We start from the raw sequence: 18,316 nt of genomic DNA on the forward strand, positions 1-18,316 counted from the left end.
CATGTGATGTATCTGACCCCAGGAATGTGTCAATAAAGTTTCCCCTTCCTGGGACAATGAATTCACGGTGTTTTTTATTTCAGTTTCCAGGAGTGTATTATGCAATGTTGCACGGCCACATCACATTTGGATTGCTGATGTAAAGACTCTCTACTCCAAATTAATACCTATTGCTCCTACAGAATTAGACTATGAACCAAGTAAAAACCTATTGCTCTCACAAAAGTTGACTATGAGAATATGTTCCAGCACTGTAGACCCATTTTCAAGCAGTTGAAAATAATGACAGTATTCACCCAGCATGTTTTCAACTCTCTTGTCTGCATAAAAGGAAAGCAAGGATCCTTCTGCAAGAGATTCACAACACACGAAATAAGGATGAAATTGATATTTTAAACTGTCGGCTAAAGTAACACACTAGACAGTTTTCGCACATCAGCCCTGAAACCAGGCACCACCAGATGTTCGAGCATTGTGACTGATGATGAATTCTTCTCGGGTTATCAGCCCAGTGGTGGCGTCGTCTCGTCGCAACGTTTCAATGAGTTTCGTACTCATTCTTGTCAGTTACCTTAGTTTTAGTGGTTATTTTAATAGATAATCGAAAGATGTGACGCAACCTGACCAGAAATCAGACAGTGAATAGTAATATGTTCTAATATGTCTGTAATTCCCTTTTTTCCTTAATTCGTAATGGGTGCTAAATTACACAGACACTACATATGTATAATTAAGGCGAAGACACCCTATGATCTCTTCAGTACATATGCACACTAGGCTCGGATTTTTAGGGGAATCGGCGAAATGCCGCGAGCGAGAAGGATAATGGGTTCTATATTCGTAGTGTGTGGTTAAGGTGAGAATTTGGGTCTGACGGGAGGCATGCTAGGGTAGTCTGTGCAGATGCGATGACCACTGTGTTCGGGTGGCTTAGTGGCTATAGACGAAGAAGCCGAGATAGACATCGATCACACTTACGGACCCTTAGTTAATTTCGAGAAGACGACCCAGTCTTACACCAACGTTCTGTCGAACGTCGGGTCGTGAGCAGGTGTCGCCCCCGACACGAATTTCATTTCATTGCTGCGGCAGCATGTTTCTTTTGTACTTTTACCATCCGCGATGTCTTCATGTCTTTCATTTGGACATTTTCAGATTTATTCATTTCCTGATTTAATTAACATTCTAATTAGACATTATTTTTTAATATTTGGACATTGTAGACACTATTTATGCTGTAGTACAACAAATGTATGTCAGAAAAAGTTGTTAGTCTGACATTGAAAAAGAAAAAGAAATAAAAACAAGAGGAGCGATGAAGTCTCATTCTGAGCTTCAAACCACCTTTACCTCATTTTTTCCTGTTTTAATAGATTAGTTTTTTAAAAAAAATGTGGTCAGAGCCTCTGCCTACTAAACAGGAGACCCGGTTTCGAATGTCGGACCAGCACAAATTTTGAACTTTTCTCATTGATTTAAATCAATGCCCACTCCCAGCCAATGTCTAATTCCTCTGTTCTTGATAATGTCTGTCCAGCCATGACTAGTGAATGACAAAGAATTGGTAATAAAGGTATTATTTTCTGTGGAAAAAATTCAGAATTTATTCCCACGTCAAGTGAAGTAATGTAGCAGGTTCACTCCACCTTCAGAAGGTGAACCCTCATAGTGAAACCTCTCTGTTGATATCGAGAAAGCGCGATGGTCTTCAGCAATATGTCGCCAGCCAGCCAGACGTGCAGATGCAGTAGGGTTGTTCAGGTGTTTCCGGCCTCTGGAGGGGGGCAGAGCACCAGGTGGAGCGGCACGTCCGCCTTGTCCAGGGGCAGGTGGGGCAGGACCTGCTGGCGGAAGGCCAGCCCCACGGTGAAAGGCTGGGGCCCCGAGTAGCCCGCCTCTGGACGCAGCCTGCCCAGGTAGACGTCGTAGTAGCCGCCGCCGCGGCCAAGCCGCCCTCCGTCGGCGGTGAAGGCGCGCCCGGGCACCACGATCAGATCCAGACCTCCTGCACAGCCAAACACACGGCAAACCAGGTCAGTTACAGTCACTCGGACACATTGGGACACTCACTTCTTCAGGTCTAGATACTTTTCTCAACTTATGGCTAATACAAATTGCAAAAAGGGTTCGACGATGTAATGTGGCGCAAGACAGTATAACAAAAACACGGGTAGTTCCAGTTTTCAAGAAGGGTCGTTGAGCAGATGTGCAAAACTATAGACCTACATCTCTGACATCGATCTGTTGTAGTATTTTAGAACATGTTTTTGCATCGAAAGAAAAACTCGGAGTAGGTATTAAAATCCATGGAGAAGAAATAAAAAACTTTGAGGTTCGCCGATGACATTGCAATTCTATCAGAGACAGCAAAGGACTGGGAAGATCAGTTGAACGGAATGGACAGTGTCTTGAAAGGAGGATATAAGATGAACATCAACAAAAGCAAAACGAGGATAATGGAATGTAGTCGAATTAAGTCGGGTGATGCTGAGGGAATTAGATTAGGAAATGAGGCAATTAAGTAGTAATGGAGTTTTGCTATTTGGGGAGCAAAATAACTGATGATGGTCGAAGTAGAGAAGATATAAAATTTAGACTGGCAATGGCAAGGAAAGCGTTTCTGAAGAAGAGAAATTTGTTAACATCGAGTATAGATTTAAGTGTCAGGAAGTCATTTCTGAAAGTATTTGTATGGAGTGTAGCCATGTATAGAAGTGAAACATGGACGATAAATAGCTTGGACAAGAGGAGAATAGAAGCTTTCGAAATGTGGTGCTACAGAAGAATGCTGAAGATTAGATGAGTGGATCACACAACTAATGAGGATGTATTGAATAGAATTGGGGAGAAGTGGAGTATGTAGCACAACTTGACAAAAGGAAGGGACCGGTTAGTAGGACATGTTATGAGGCATCAAGGGATCACAAATTTAGCATTGTAGGGCAGTGTGGAGGGTAAAAATCGTAGAGGGAGACCAAGAGATAAATACACTAAGCAGATTCAGAAGGATGTGGGTTGCAGTAAGTACTGGGTGATGAAGAAGCTTGCACAGGATAGGGTAACATGGAGAGCTGCATCAAACCAGTCTCAGGACTGAAGAACACAACAACAACAACAACAACAACATCATGTCATTTCTGGAAACCAAGAATCTACACTTTAGGAACCAACATGGATTCCAGAAAGAGCGATCGTGTGAGACCCAACTCGCTTTATTTGTTCATGAGACCCAGAAAATATTAGATACACGCTCCAAGGTAGATGCCACTTTCCTTGACTTCCGGAAGGCGTTCGATACAGTTCTGCACTGTCGCCTGATGAACAAAGTAAGAGCCTACGGAATATCAGACCATTTGTGTGGTTGGATTGAAGAGTTTTTAGCAAACAGAACACAGCACGTTGTTCTCAATGGAGAGACGTCTACAGACGTTAAAGTGACCTCTGGCGTGCCACAGGGGAGTGTTATGGGACCATTGCTTTTCACAATATATATAAATGACTTAGTAGATAGTGTCGGAAGTTCCATCCGGCTTTTCGCGGATGATGCTGCAGTATACAGAGAAGTTGCAGCATTAGAAAATTGTAGCGAAATGCAGGAATATCTGCAGCGGACAGGCACTTGGTGCAGGGGGTGGCAACTGATCCTTAACATAGACAAATGTAATGTATTGAAAATACATAGAAAGCAGGATCCTTTATTGTATGGTTATATGATGGCGGAACAAACACTGGTAGCAGTTACATCTGTAAAATATCTGGGAGTATGCATACGGAACGATTTGAGGTGGAATGATCATTTAAAATTAATTGTTGGTAAGGCGGGTGCCAGTTTCAGGTTCATTGGAGAGTCCTTAGAAAATGTAGTCCATCAACAAAGGAGGTGGCTTACAAAACACTCGTTCGACCTGTACTTGAGTATTGTTCATCAGTATGGGATCGGTATCAGGTCGGGTCGACAGAGGAGATAGAGAAGATCCAAAGAAGAGCGGCGCCTTTCGTCACAGGGTTATTTGGTAAGCGTAATAGCGTTACAGAGATGTTTAGCAAACTCAAGTGACAGACTCTGCAAGAGAGGCGCTCTGAATCGCGGTGTAGCTTGCTGTCCAGGTTTCGAGAGGCCACGTTTCTGGATGAGGTATCGAATACATTGCTTCCCTCTACTTATACCTCCCGAGGAGATCACGAATGTAAAATTAGAGAGATTCGAGCGCGCACGGAGGCTTTCCGGCAGTCGTTCTACCCGCGAACGATACGCGACTGGAACAGGAAAAGGGAGATAATGGAGTGGCACCTGAAGTTCCCTTCGCCACACACCGTTGGGTGGCTCGCGGAGTATAAATGTAGATGTTGATGTAGAACTTACAGGGGAAGACTAGTAATATACGGTATGTACGAGAACCAAGAGGAAACAATAAGAATGGGAGACCAACAACAAAGTGCTCGCATCAAAAAGCATATAAGACAGGAATGTTGTCTTCTACCCCGACTTTTCAGTCTGTACATCGAAGAACCAAGTTTCAAGAGTGGGATTAAACTTCATATATATGGATAGCAGTGATAAGATTCGATCCTCTGTGAAAATGAAGAAGACTTACAGGATCTGTTGAAGGTCTGATGGGCGGAAAATATGGATTAAGAGCAAAGACGAAAGAATTTAGTGTTAGCCAAAATGAGCATTGTGATGAAATTATCGTAATTGGAGATCACGAAGCATATAAAGTCAAGCAATTCTCCTACCTATGCAGTAAAATAACTCATAATGGACGGAGCGAGGAGGGCATAAAAAGCATATCAGCTCTGGCAAAAACGGGACTGCTGATCAAAAAAAGTCTACTAGCAACAAACATTTCCCAAATGTACGCTTGAAGCACGGCATTATGTGGTAAAGAAACGTGGACTATAGGAAAACCGCAACACTAGAAAATCGAAGCATCCGAGATGTGGTACCACAGAACAATGCTGATAAGTAGGTGCACTTATGAGGTAAGGAAGAGGCTTTGCTCAGAACCGGCGAGGAAAGGAAAATATGAAACGAAATGATCGTATTTCATGACTCAAGCAATACTGAGCGTCTTCGGTCCAGTTGTCAGTCGTGTGATTATTGCCAAATGTTTCGGTGCAACCTTACCCCATTTTCAAGTGTTTTGTTTTTAATCTATGAAAAGGCGTAATGGCATAAAAAATTTTAATCACTTGAAAATGGGATAAGATTGTCACGAAACATGTTGTGGCAATAATCACACGATTGACAACTGGACTGAATATTCTCAATATTGCTTGAATAATAGTTGTATGGTGGCTTCACATCAGTTAGTATGGCACTGACTACTGGTAACCCCCACCTGCGAAGTTCAGCCGCCTATCTGCAAGCCTTTATAGCTTTCGCCACATTGGGTGACTTCGTGTTGATTATGATGAAACGCAACGCCCAGTCCCCGAGGCACTCAGGAGAATTACGACCGAAAGAAAAGGCTAATACAGTTGAACAATTCTCAGCCTAGCGTAGAAATGACGCTGAAATCAAAACTTTTTTATTTCTGGAACTACCTGACAATGTGTTAGTGTAAAAAGGCTTGCAAAATAAAAGTTTTATTGCCCAATCCACAGTTGATATATATTCTGATTACTAGTTTCAGCAAAGTTATATTTCCATATTGATATCATTTGATGCGCGAATTTTAAAGCCCCTACCTGTGGCACATTGCCATCTTGCCATTGAGAACATGGAAGTAGCCTCACAGAAAAGACATTCCTATGCCAGACTAAGTACCACTAAAATAAAATCTATAACTGTATTAGCAAGTCATAGAGCTGTCAAATTCATTAGATATAGCGCATTCACTACTGTCAATAGTGTGTGTGTGTGTGTGTGTGTGTGTGTGTGTGTGTGTGTGTTTGTGTGTGGATAACTGGCTCCGTACTGGCAGTTCGGAACCACCCGCTGATACACATACGGCTTTTATTTAAGTGTACTCGGTGTTGCCTGGAAGTGTCTTCCCTGTGCTGTTTTGAGTGGCCAGGTGGAAATGTCCCATACGTGGCGGATTTGTAATTCACGTATCTGATTATCTGAAGATGGCAATATAACTTTGCTGAAACTAGTAGTGAGTATGCATCACCTGCGATCTGGGCAATAAAAATTATATTTTGGAAGCTTTGTATGTTTTTATTTCTTTTGTGTTGATGAATCTTCTGCAATAATATGCCAGCTTGATCTGCGGGATAGTTATTTTGTGTGCCACACTTTTGGCTAATATGGGTGCAACGTGAAAATCAGGCAGAGAAATAGCGTTGATACTAATGACTTTTTTACATTGGTACATGGTGCTTGCCGCTTTGATCAGTTCGGGCGAAAGACGGTAGAACTGGCACAGATATAACTGTGTTAACGATTTTTAGTCTCCTGCATGGTGCACAATAATTAGGTGCCAACTTGACCAACAGGGGTTGAAGACGGAAAGCTGTCATAGACAGAGAACTGTACCGACAATTTTTGTTTTGTTTTGTTCTATGAGGCACAGTAATGTAAGTACTAGCTCGATCTGAGTTATATTTATGGTTACATGGCTCTTTTAAGTTATAGTATTGTGAATGTCCCCTTCAAGCGGATAAACTGGAATGCTGTGGTCTTCTAAGTTTGATTGTTTCGATTTGTTTATCATCTACAGAAATTCACCCTAAGTTTGTGTGGGTTTGTAATGAAACTAAGCCTTGTTTTGAAAATGGCTGATGTGAAGCACGTCGCGAAACTGCTACCATACTGAGTTACCTGCAGAGTCAATGGCTTGTAATGGCCGTCTTTTGATGTGGTATGGAACTTGTTTATTAGTTTACAAAATTAACAAAGTTCTCAGGGACTAATAAAGGTAGATGCAGACTTAAAGTTCACACACACACACTCACACACACACACACACACACACACACACACACACACATTACAGTATTTAAAGGCTCAAACTATTGTATGGAGTAGGAGGAGTTGTGAAGGAGATAAGATATCAGTTTCTGATTGAAGTTAATTATATTAGCTATTAGATTCTGGGCATCACTCCACAGTACATTTCATATAAGGAGATAACTGTGGCAGAGTTTTGTCTAACATGTGCTTCTGCATTTATTGAATGATAACCAAGACTAAATTCAAAAATGAAGCTCTAAAAATATATGGACAGTTTTAAAAAAGAATGAAAAATAATGAAGACATCCATGACACTGCAAGCACATAAAATATCGTTCGAGTGCTAACCCCAGGGTTGTCTTCCGAGAACGGAGCTATCCTTCCTATTAGGGCGGTACGGCAGCTACGGAGTTAGAACTTGCCCTCAGACTGATACACGCAGGAAGATGGTGTCCCACAGGGGAGCGTGTACAATGTTACCCATAAAATGCTCGGTGGCCTTAGTCAGCACCCCTGTATGATGCTGTCCTTTTGTGGACGATTCTACAGTCTTTTGTTCGTCTATTGGTCTCGAGAGGACTGGTCTAATCCTGCGACTGACATTAACAAACTCTAATTATCGACTAAAACTACAGGATTCAATTCTCCCTTAATGCGTGTGTCTCAGATTTAGTCGTATATGTAGTCGTTAATGAACCCGATCTGCGACTGGGGGACATCACTTTCACTTTTAAAGATTCAGTAAGGTTTTGAGCTTCATCTTCGATGAAGAACTCACCAGATTGGCACACATAGAGCGTCTGAAGGGAAGAAACTTAAATTATCTGAATATCTTAAAATGTCTATGGCAGGGCACGTACTGAGTGGCATTCCTGTATTCCAGATGCACTCATAGAGGAGCTTCTTTCTCAGATTGTAAATCTGAGACTTTTCCACGATGTATCGCAAACATGTGGAGAGGCCTCAGCGAATGTGTCGTCCAAACCTTACCAAGAAAGAACACGTAATTACTCGTTTACTAATATTTGCAAAATCAAATAATCGAGGTCAAGGGCCGATTGGATGAACATTTCAAAAGGTAGAGAACTGTTACGCAAATTTCCATTAAAATATTTTTTCTCTGTGTCTGGACCTGCCATTGTGTTAGCTGTGTGTGACATCACATGATGGGGGAAAAGAAATCGAGATCGCAATCTGTTTTATCGATATGAGCTCTCGAGAACAATCACGCTGTTATCCCTAAGATAGCATATAGTTTAACAAAGTCTAAAGATGGCGTATATCCTTAAAAAGTGGAGCCCTTGCGCTCAGACTGGAGAAGTAGACACGTTATATTGGAGGTGTATTTTTTTATTTTTTAAATGGAGACGCCCTCCTGGTAACAGAGCAGAATTACCAAAAAGCGAAAATGCTGCGGAAGCGGTAAGCGTTTCCGCACCCCCCCCCCCCCCCCCTCCCCCCGCACCCCTCACCATCGAGACAATGAAACCATGGATACCAGCTCTTGCAGCTCATAATTAGCAGACTCATGATGGAGCCCATTCAGCTGCAGCTATGGGACTGTGCATTAACTGCCACCACCTTTAATTAAAATGCTTAGGAGTCAGCCATGTGTAGAACTACGTCGGTAGGATTCCGGTCACGTTGTGAAGACATGCATGAATCTACTGCACTCGCTCGTGTTTTAGACGTAAATGCACTTTTCTCTGTGAACTGACCGATGCTAATGGGTAGTCTTTGCCACTCTGGCCGCCTTTGTACTCAAATCACCCACTGTCAGCAAAAATTGAGCCACTTTTTGTTCAGATGGTTTCCAACGTTTCACTAATTAGGTCTGTCTAGGAGCTGGACGAATATTACTTCTTGTTTGTTTCTCTCTTAAAATTTGTAATTCACGTGGAGCACTGACTACCTTACTTTGTGTTATGATTGAAACGGTCAATATACAATTATTTCACTGATCTACTGCTTTTCTGTCATGTGTTTCCAGGCTTCCGCCTGTCCCTTGTTCTGTATCTTCATGTGGCTGAAGTAGCTGCTGTAGTTTTGACTCGCGATGCTGCCGCGGTTCAGGAGACTGGAGATTTTCATGTAAAACCGTTTTATCTGTTGATAAGGAACTGGTAACAGAGTTATAGAAGCAAGATTACGCAAGAAGACTGTGGTGTGTGAAGAACAGTTTGGGTTCACGGCTGGAAGAGGAACGACTGATGCAATACATGCTTTAAGGCGGATAGTGGAGAGACACGGGGAGCTACAAGCCGAACTACATATGGCTTTCATTGATTTGGAGAAAGCATATGACACAGTGCCGAGGGACGAAATACGGAGAAGCATGAGAGAGCAGTGCGTGCCAGAGATGTATGTGAGGTTAGTGAAGGAAATGTACAGAGGAGCAATGACACAGGTGAGAAGTAGTGTGGGCATTCACAAAGGAGTGTCCAGTAAAAGTAGGGTTACATTGAGGGTCTGCGCTTAGTCCCTACCTCTCTGACCTGATTATGGAGGTGTTGGTGAAAGATGTGAAGAAGGAAGCGCCGTGGAATATGATGTTTGCGGATAATGTGGTTCTTTGTGAGTAGAGCATCGACAGACTTGAGGAAAAGCTGGAGGATTGGAGGAAGGCATTAGACGAAAGTGGGATGAAAATTAGCAAGACAAAGTCAGAATATTTAGCACTAAAGGATGTGCAGACGAGGTCTTGCAAGATCCAGGATGACGAGGTCTTGCAAGATCCAGGATGATGAGCTGAAATCGGTATGCAAATTTAAATACCTGGGGTCGTACATACAGAGGGACGGAGAACTGGAAAGCGAGATACAACACCGAATAAATTGCTGTTGGAACAACTGGAGGAAAATGAGTGGAGTGTTGTGTGACAAGAACGTGAGCATTGAGTTGAAAGGGAAAGTGTAGAAGTCGATGGTAAGGCCTGCTATGATATATGGGGCAGAGACATGGCCAATCACAGTAGGCCCGGAGACGAAGATGGAAGTGGTGGAAATGAGGATGCTGAGGTGGATGTGTGGGGTAACAAGGAAGGTCAGAATTAGAAATGAATTTGTTAGAGGAGCTGTGAAAGTGGGACCCATGGCGAAAAAGATACAAGAGAGCAGACTAAGGTGGTACGGACACTTACGGAAAAAAGGGGAAGAGTATATCGGAAACGGAGTTGAAGATATAGAGGCTGAAGGAGAGAGAAGGAGAGGAAGACCGAAGATGAGGTGGAAGGATAAGATATCCTGGGACCTGAGGGAGTAAGGATGGAAGAAGGAAGAGGCAATGAATAGAGTACTTTGGAGGAGAAGGATCCAGAAGAGCAACGCCGACTCTACGGGACGTGGGCCAAGGCGACGATAAAGAAGAAGAAGACTACGGACTATCAGATCAATTGTGTGATTGGATTGAGGAGTTTCTAGATAACAGAAAGCAGCATGTCCTTCTCAATAGAGAGAAGTCTTCCGAAGTAAGAGTGATTTCAGGTGTGCCGCAGGGTAGTGTCATAGGACCGTTGCTATTCACAATATACATAAATGACCTGGTGGATGACATCGGAAGTTCACTGAGGCTTTTTGCAGATGATGCTGTGGTGTATCGAGAGGTTGCAACAATGGAAAATTGTACTGAAATGCAGGAGGATCTGCAGCGAATTGACGCATGGTGCACGGAATGGCAATTGAATCTCAATGTAGACAAGTGTAATGTGATGTGAATACATAGAAAGATAGGTCCCTTATCATTTAGCTACAAAATAGCAGGTCAGCAACTGGAAGCAGTTAATTCCATAAATTATCTGGGAGTACGCATTAGGAGTGATTTAAAATGGAATGATCATACGAAGTTGATCGTCGGTAAAGCAGATACCAGACTGAGATTCATTGGAAGAATCCTAAGGAAATGCAATCCGACAACAAAGGAAGTAGGTTACAGTACGCTTGTTCGCCCACTGCTTGAATACTGCTCAGCAGTGTGGGATCCGCACCAGATAGGGTTGATAGAAGAGATAGAGAAGATCCAACGGAGAGCAGCGCGCTTCGTTACTGGATCATTTAGTAATCGCGAAAGCGTTACGGAGATGATAGATAAACTCCAGTGGATGACTCTGCAGGAGAGACGCTCAGTTGCTCGGTACGGGCTTTTGTTAAAGTTTCGAGAACATACCTTCACCGAAGAGTCAAGCAGTATATTGCTCCCTCCTACGTATATCTCGCGAAGTGACCATGAGGATAAAATCAGAGAGATTAGAGCCCACACAGAAGCACACTGACAATCCTTCTTTCCACGTACAATACGAGACTGGAATAGAAGGGAGAACCGATAGAGGTACTCAGGGTACCCTCCGCCACACACCGACAGGTGGATTGCGGAGTATGGCTGCAGATGTAGATGAAGAAGAAGAAGAGGGAACTGGTAACAGACAGGACAACAATTTAATCGAGTCTTCTTATTTACTTCGAATGAGACTCCATCGCGCAAACGTTTGATCGTTTTCGATAACAATCCCACGACAGCCACAAGCTCCATATCAATATCTAATGCCAGTATAATTCTTTTAGCCCTGAAGTCCTTCTTTGCCAGTGCTAAATTAACTCTGATACCTTCGTACACTTGGGCTATCCTGTGTAATCTTGCTCCCTCCTCTTGCTTCTTCCACTACTACATCGTTTCCAATTTTTATTTTAAGCAAGTCATTATTCTGCTCTCTACTACGTCATTGCTTTTTTATCCTTAAGCATTAACGTGTGCCAACTATGCTGTCCAATCCTTTAAACAGTTCCTCTGGGCCGTCCTTACGCCCACACAGATAAGCAACTTTGCGTTACACCCTGTATCATTAGGATAACTGGATAACAACTTGTAGGTGGCTATCTGGTTTCAGGATATTAACGGCCCCTCAGAAACCCCTACAGCGTGCGCGCTTCACTCTGGAAACGGGGGAACGCCTTGCTGTCCAGGTGCGACCTGGCTGCCTCGGTGTTTCCGAGTGGTGTGTTTCGCCAGCCATCATTCAGCTACCACGCCAGGCGTTATCTACCGGCGTGAGCGCTGGCGGCAGGTAGCAGGTGGTGGACCCCTCTGATGGATGGGCCTTGCGTCGCAGCAGGCCGCTGCAGCGCCGCGCTGACTGCCTCTGTTCCGCTCTCTTATCTGCACGCGGCTCCAGTCGCTAAGCGCCCTCGTTACGCAAGCCTTAAGCGCTCGAGTTTGCCCGGCTATTCGCATAACAGCTCCGTCTACTTTCGCGCAAAACGGCGCAACGAGGTTTCCTTTTCCCTTAGAAAATTACGGCCACTTCTTCGAAAGAGGTCGCAATACCGCGGTACTGCACGGCTGCGATGCAATAGAATATCTCGCCAGATTTCTGATGATGGAAAACATTCAAGCCCTGTGACGTCTGACTTAGTACTCGATCTTTCCTTTAACAGTCGAGTGCTAAGTTCGATGTGTCTTCTATAGTTGCTAGCCGTCCTGTATAGGAATTTGTGACAGTTGAGCTGAGTGACACTTGTGCGGAGATGGAATGTTTTGATAGTTCTGCAGTGACCAAGACATTTCAGATAGCTTTTATTTTCTTACTTTCCACTAGCAGTGTCCCTGCAACCAACATACTGTATGTCTGTCGATCCATTAAGGACGCGGGACAGTGACTGGTCAAATACACACATAAAAATGTTTTGCATCACCACGGTTCCCAAAACTCCTGAAGACGACGCTGACTGTGGATATTGTATCATAGACACACTCCCTTTGATTGTTCAGAGCCGTCACTAAACCCGCTCAAAGATGTAAACAACCATGCATGAGCAGCACCTATTAGGCGGAGGGTGTCCGACAGCCAATCATTTCCAGTCATTCCACCAGGAAGGAGGTACACAGTTCGTGTTGTCTGCAATTCAACCATTCCTAGACGGTCAATACCGATGTTCGATTGCGTCTGCATTTTTACTTAGTGCCAGGAAGGGCTGTCAACAAGGGAAGTGCCAGGTGTCTCGGAGTTGTTCGGATATGGAGAAGATACAGAGAGACAGTAATTGTCGATGACATGCCTCGCTCAGGCTACCCAAGGGCTACTGCGGCAGTGGATGGCCGCTACCTACGGATTATGGTTCGGAGGGACGCTGACAGCAACGCCGCTTGTTGAATAATGGTTTTCATGCAGCCACAGAAAATCGTATTACGACTCAAACTGTGCGCAATAGGCTGCATGATGCGCAACTTCACTCCCGACGTCCATGGCGAGATCCATCTTTGCAACAGCCAAATTGGCATCACGTTCTCTTCACCGATGAGTGAAGCATATGCCTTCAACCAGACAATCGTCGGAGATGTGTTTGGAGGTAACCCAGCCAGGCTGAACGCCTTAGACACGCTGCCCAACGAATGCACTAAGGTGGAGGTTCCCTGCTATTTTGGGGTGGCATTATGTGGGGCCGACGTACGCCCCTGGTGGTCATGGAAGGCGCCGTAACGGCTGTACGATACGTGAATGCCATCCTCCGACTGATAGTGCAACGAGATCGGCAGCATATTGGTGAGGTATTCGTCTTGACGGACGACAATTCGCGCCCCCATCGTGCACAACTTGTGAATTACTTCCTTCAGGACAACGACGTCGTTCGACTAGTGTGGCAAGCACGTTCTCCAGACATGATACCCTATGGAACATGCCCACAGTTGCCGACTCCATGGGGCGTGAGGGGGCCCACCCCACTCAAAAATTTGTTTGGGGGGGGAGGGGGGCAGTGCCACCCCAATAATTTAAGAAAATTAGTATTTATATTATGCTTTGTAAAATCACAAAATTATGTTGGAATTTTATATTTTCTTCTTTAACGATAGTTGCCTTTCAAATACACTCCTGGAAATTGAAATAAGAACACCATGAATTCATTGTCCCAGGAAGGGGAAACTTTATTGACACATTCCTGGGGTCAGATACATCACATGATCACACTGACAGAACCAGAGGCACATTGACACAGGCAACAGAGCATGCACAATGTCGGCACTAGTACAGTGTATATACACCTTTCGCAGCAATGCAGGCTGCTGTTCTCCCATGGAGACGATCGTAGAGATGCTGGATGTAGTCCTGTGGAACGGCTTGCCATGCCATTTCCACCTGGCGCCTCAGTTGGACCAGCGTTCGTGCTGGACGTGCAGACCGCGTGAGACGACGCTTCATCCAGTCCCAAACATGCTCAATGGGGGACAGATCCGGAGATCTTGCTGGCCAGGGTAGTTGACTTACACCTTCTAGAGCACGTTGGGTGGCACGGGATACATCGGACGTGCATTGTCCTGTTGGAACAGCAAGTTCCCTTGCCGGTCTAGGAATGGTAGAACGATGGGTTCGATGACGGTTTGGATGTACTGTGCACTATTCAGTGTCCCCTCGACGATCACCAGAGGTGTACGGCCAGTGTAGGAGATCGCTCCTCACACCATGATGCCGGGTGTTGGCCCTGTGTGCCTCGGTCGTATGCAGTCCTGATTGTGGCGCTCACCTGTACGGCGCCAAACACGCATACGACCATCATTGGCACCAAGGCAGAAGCGACTCTCATCGCTGAAGACGACACGTCTCCATTCGTCCCTCCATTCACGCCTGTCGCGACACCACTGGAGGCGGGCTGCACGATGTTGGGGCGTGAGCGGAAGACGGCCTAACGGTGTGCGGGACCGTAACCCAGCATCATGGAGACGGTCGCGAATGGTCCTCGCTGATACCCCAGGAGCAACAGTGTCCCTAATTTGTTGGGAAGTGGCGGTGCGGTCCCCTACGGCACTGCGTAGGATCCTACGGTCTTGGCGTGCATCCGTGCCTCGCTGCGGTCCGGTGCCAGGTCGACGGGCACGTGCACCTTCCGCCGACCACTGGCGACAACATCGATGTACTGTGGAGACCTCACGCCCCACGTGTTGAGCAATTCGGCGGTACGTCCACCCGGCCTCCCGCATGCCCACTATACGCCCTCGCTCAAAGTCCGTCAACTGCACATACGGTTCACGTCCACGCTGTCGCGGCATGCTACCAGTGTTAAAGACTGCGATGGAGCTCCGTATGCCACGGCAAACTGGCTGACACTGACGGCGGCGGTGCACAAATGCTGCGCAGCTAGCGCCATTCGACGGCCAAGACCGCGGTTCCTGGTGTGTCCGCTGTGGCGTGCGTGTGATCATTGCTTGTACAGCCCTCTCGCAGTGTCCGGAGCAAGTATGGTGGGTCTGACACACCGGTGTCAGTGTGCTCTTTTTTCCATTTCCAGGAGTGTACATTCAGTAATGAGTTAAAACAAACGATTGTAACGGTAGTAAGCAAGTTAACTGAAAACGAGTGTTACAGTGCTGCGGGCGCACTTAGGATTTCTCCCGGTGGACGAACCTTGGGGTAAACTCTGGCGCCGGCTGGCGACCGCTGCGGCCGCGGAGACATCAAAAGGATTGGAGCAGAAGCGCCTGGTACCCTCCGCCTCACGTCGCCTTGACTCTTCGAGACATTACGATGCCAAGGCTATATAAAGACCATTCTGCTGTCGCAGTCATTCACAGTGGATAGTTTCGTTCAGCGCATGCTGCAGACGTTTTTACTGTTCCGACTTTAGTGTCTATTGGACTATTTTGTATTACTATATTTTAATTGTTTACTTTAGTCTCTTAGTGTATTGTGAATTGAGTTCCCAATGGTCAAATTTATTACCAAAAGGCGCGCTTGGAAGTTAATGATACTGCATGTCAACCTCTAACAATTATTGTGTCAATTGCTTCGTCGTTTACAGGCGAGAACCGTTCACAGCCGAAGCCTGGACAATCCGGTAAGGGAAGATCGTTTCAGAAATCTTGGTTGATCAAATATACATGGCTAGAATATGAGGCATCTACCAAAAAAGTTTTTTGCAAATCCTGCAAAGACGCGGATGCTAAAAATCTTTTACAATTTTTTTCAAAAAATAAGATATATTTACTTCTGTAGGGGTTTCTAACTGGAAAAAGGCTTTGGAAAAATTCCGTCTTCATGAAAATACCTTTACGCATAAAGAAGGTGTTCTGAAACTAAATTCTATCACTAACCGAAGAGTGGCTTCACAATTGAATGAACAGTTAGATAGTGATATGAAGGAAAGCTGTTTAGTTCTTCATACAATTTTTACTGCCGTGCAATTTCTATGCCGACATAGACTAGCAATTACAGGGCACGAAGATATAAACTCAATTTTTTTTCAATTGTTGGAACTCCGAAAGAATGACATACCGGAGTTTAAAGATTGGTTAGGGCGTTCGGGGTATAAGTGGACGTCCCACGATACTCAAAACGGGATCATTGATCTACTAGGAAGTCTGTGTTGAGAAAAGTGTTGGCTTCAATGAAGAAGACTGAACATTTTTCTATTATGGTTGACGAAAGAAGTGAATCTTTGATTCACGAACAAGTGTGATTTTGTATTCGTAGTGTCAATGATTCCTTAATCATTAACGAAGGCTTTATTGGCTTATAAGAGACTCCCTATACTGAATCACAAACTCAGTTTAGTATTTTAGACGACGTTTTGGCTCGTCTTGATATGTCAATGGATAACTTAAGAGGACAGTGCTATGATGGTACCTCGAATGTGAGAGGTAAGTTCGAAGGACTAAAAAAGTTAGTTTTGGATATATAACCCAAAGTACGTGATGCGCACTACACTGCTCATAGTTTAGATTTGGCAGTTGTAGACAGTCTCCGCCATTTTACGTGCGTGAGGGGTATTATGACTTTAGCCAAGGACTTAACAAACACCGTAAGGAAATCCAACAAAAGGATGGGACTTTTCAGAAGCATACGCTGTGAGAGCGCCAACGACCAAGGTGGTCTACGACTCCTTTGTCCGACACGATGGACTAAGCGACTTCTAGTGTCTTGAGAACATTGAAAAACTTCGAAGAACTTCTAGAGTTTTTTGAAACAATTTCTGCGCAGGACAAAACAGAGGCAGGTTACAAATGTGAAGGCTACCTTGAGTCAATGTTACTATTCAAGACTTATTTCTTTTTACGTCTTTATGGCCATGCAAAGATCCCAGTAGAGGATGGCAATGAAACAATTCAGTTCCCTCATCTAAGTGTTGGTGATCTGGAATAAAATGTATGAGGGCTTGATTTGTATATTGAATGGAAGGCTTGATAGTTTTGAACGCTTTTGGGAATTGTGTTTAAAAGAAAAACCTTCACAAGTTGATGATCCTTCGCTTCCTCGGAATCGAAATACACCAAAGAAGTATGAAAACAACGAAGCCATCTCACTGCACACTTTCGGAACCCCGAAGGAATACTACAAAGCTATTTACATTGAAATTTGTGAAACGGTGCAATCTTGCATTACTGAGCGGTTTGCTTCGAGTGGACTCGCAGAAGTCATTGCAGTTGAATAAGAGTGCTTGCTTTTAGCAAACAGAAGTGAAACAAATTTGGAAAAATCAAATGAGTTTTTCAAAATGACCTACACATTGAGAGAATGAGCTTACACTTGAATATGTTAGCCGATATCGCTAACAAAAAACAACTGGTCTTAAAAAACATTCGTGATGGAAGAAAGTACATTACATAAGAGCCTGTAGTTGGAGAAATGTTATGTAAAGTACTGAAGTGCATTAAGCTTCTCCAAATAGTTCCAATCACAACAGCAACAGAAGGACGGTCATTTAGCGCTTTAAGACGTCTGAAGTCATATGTCCGATCAACAATGGGACAGAAGCGATTGAACAACTTGGCTGTTCTTCATGCCCACCGAGATGTTTTTTATATTCAGCAATGCAGTGAGACGGTTGACATTTGCACAGTTCTAAAGCTCTAATAATGGCATTTAGAGCAATATTAAACACCTTTATAAAATAGAAAATTAAGTACATACGTAATGTTAAATTTTCACATTCAAAATATTAGTACTAGTTTAGTACTGTATGACTATACCACTACAGTATTGTATTAGTTATTTTCAAATACTTAAATATTTTTAGGGTGTAAGACCCAATTAAAACCTGCTATTTACACACTTTTTGACTGAAAGTATTAAGCATACTTTATTAACTGTATTAAAGCATTAACTTTGAGATATTGTTTTTATTTAATGAACCCTGAGCCTTATTCAAAGTTATATTCAATACGCTATTTCACTTGCACATCAGAGTGCTATTACTGTGCGAAGCAATATTTTATGATTTATTCTTTTAATGATAGTTTAGGATTTAGGCCTATACAAATACAATTTTAGTCTTTTCAGAGCCATATATTCACTGCTCTGTAATAGTCTATAATTATGATTATTACTGTAAATTAAATTAGCTTTTTACGAAAATACCGTGCGTATTTATGTTTTGTATCTTTTTCCAAAGTCAAAAAAATGTGTCTGATTTGTCGAGTTTCCCGGAGAGTCGAGTT

At 43.9% G+C, this 18,316-nt stretch overlaps 1 protein-coding gene across 1 annotated transcript in view; it reads right to left on the minus strand.

Annotated features, from left to right (window-relative positions):
• Nucleotides 1-1,591: 1,591 nt before the first annotated feature.
• Nucleotides 1,592-18,316, minus strand: part of LOC126266954 (5-formyltetrahydrofolate cyclo-ligase-like) — a 101,927-nt gene continuing 85,202 nt past the window's right edge. Inside the window, exon 5 of the mRNA XM_049971671.1 lies at nt 1,592-2,005. Coding sequence (XP_049827628.1) covers nt 1,758-2,005 — 248 coding nt within the window. The 3' untranslated portion in view covers nt 1,592-1,757. The remainder of the gene's footprint in view (nt 2,006-18,316) is intronic.

This window comes from Schistocerca gregaria, chromosome 4 (assembly GCF_023897955.1).
Source record: "Schistocerca gregaria isolate iqSchGreg1 chromosome 4, iqSchGreg1.2, whole genome shotgun sequence".
NCBI classification, from domain to species: domain Eukaryota; kingdom Metazoa; phylum Arthropoda; class Insecta; order Orthoptera; family Acrididae; genus Schistocerca; species Schistocerca gregaria.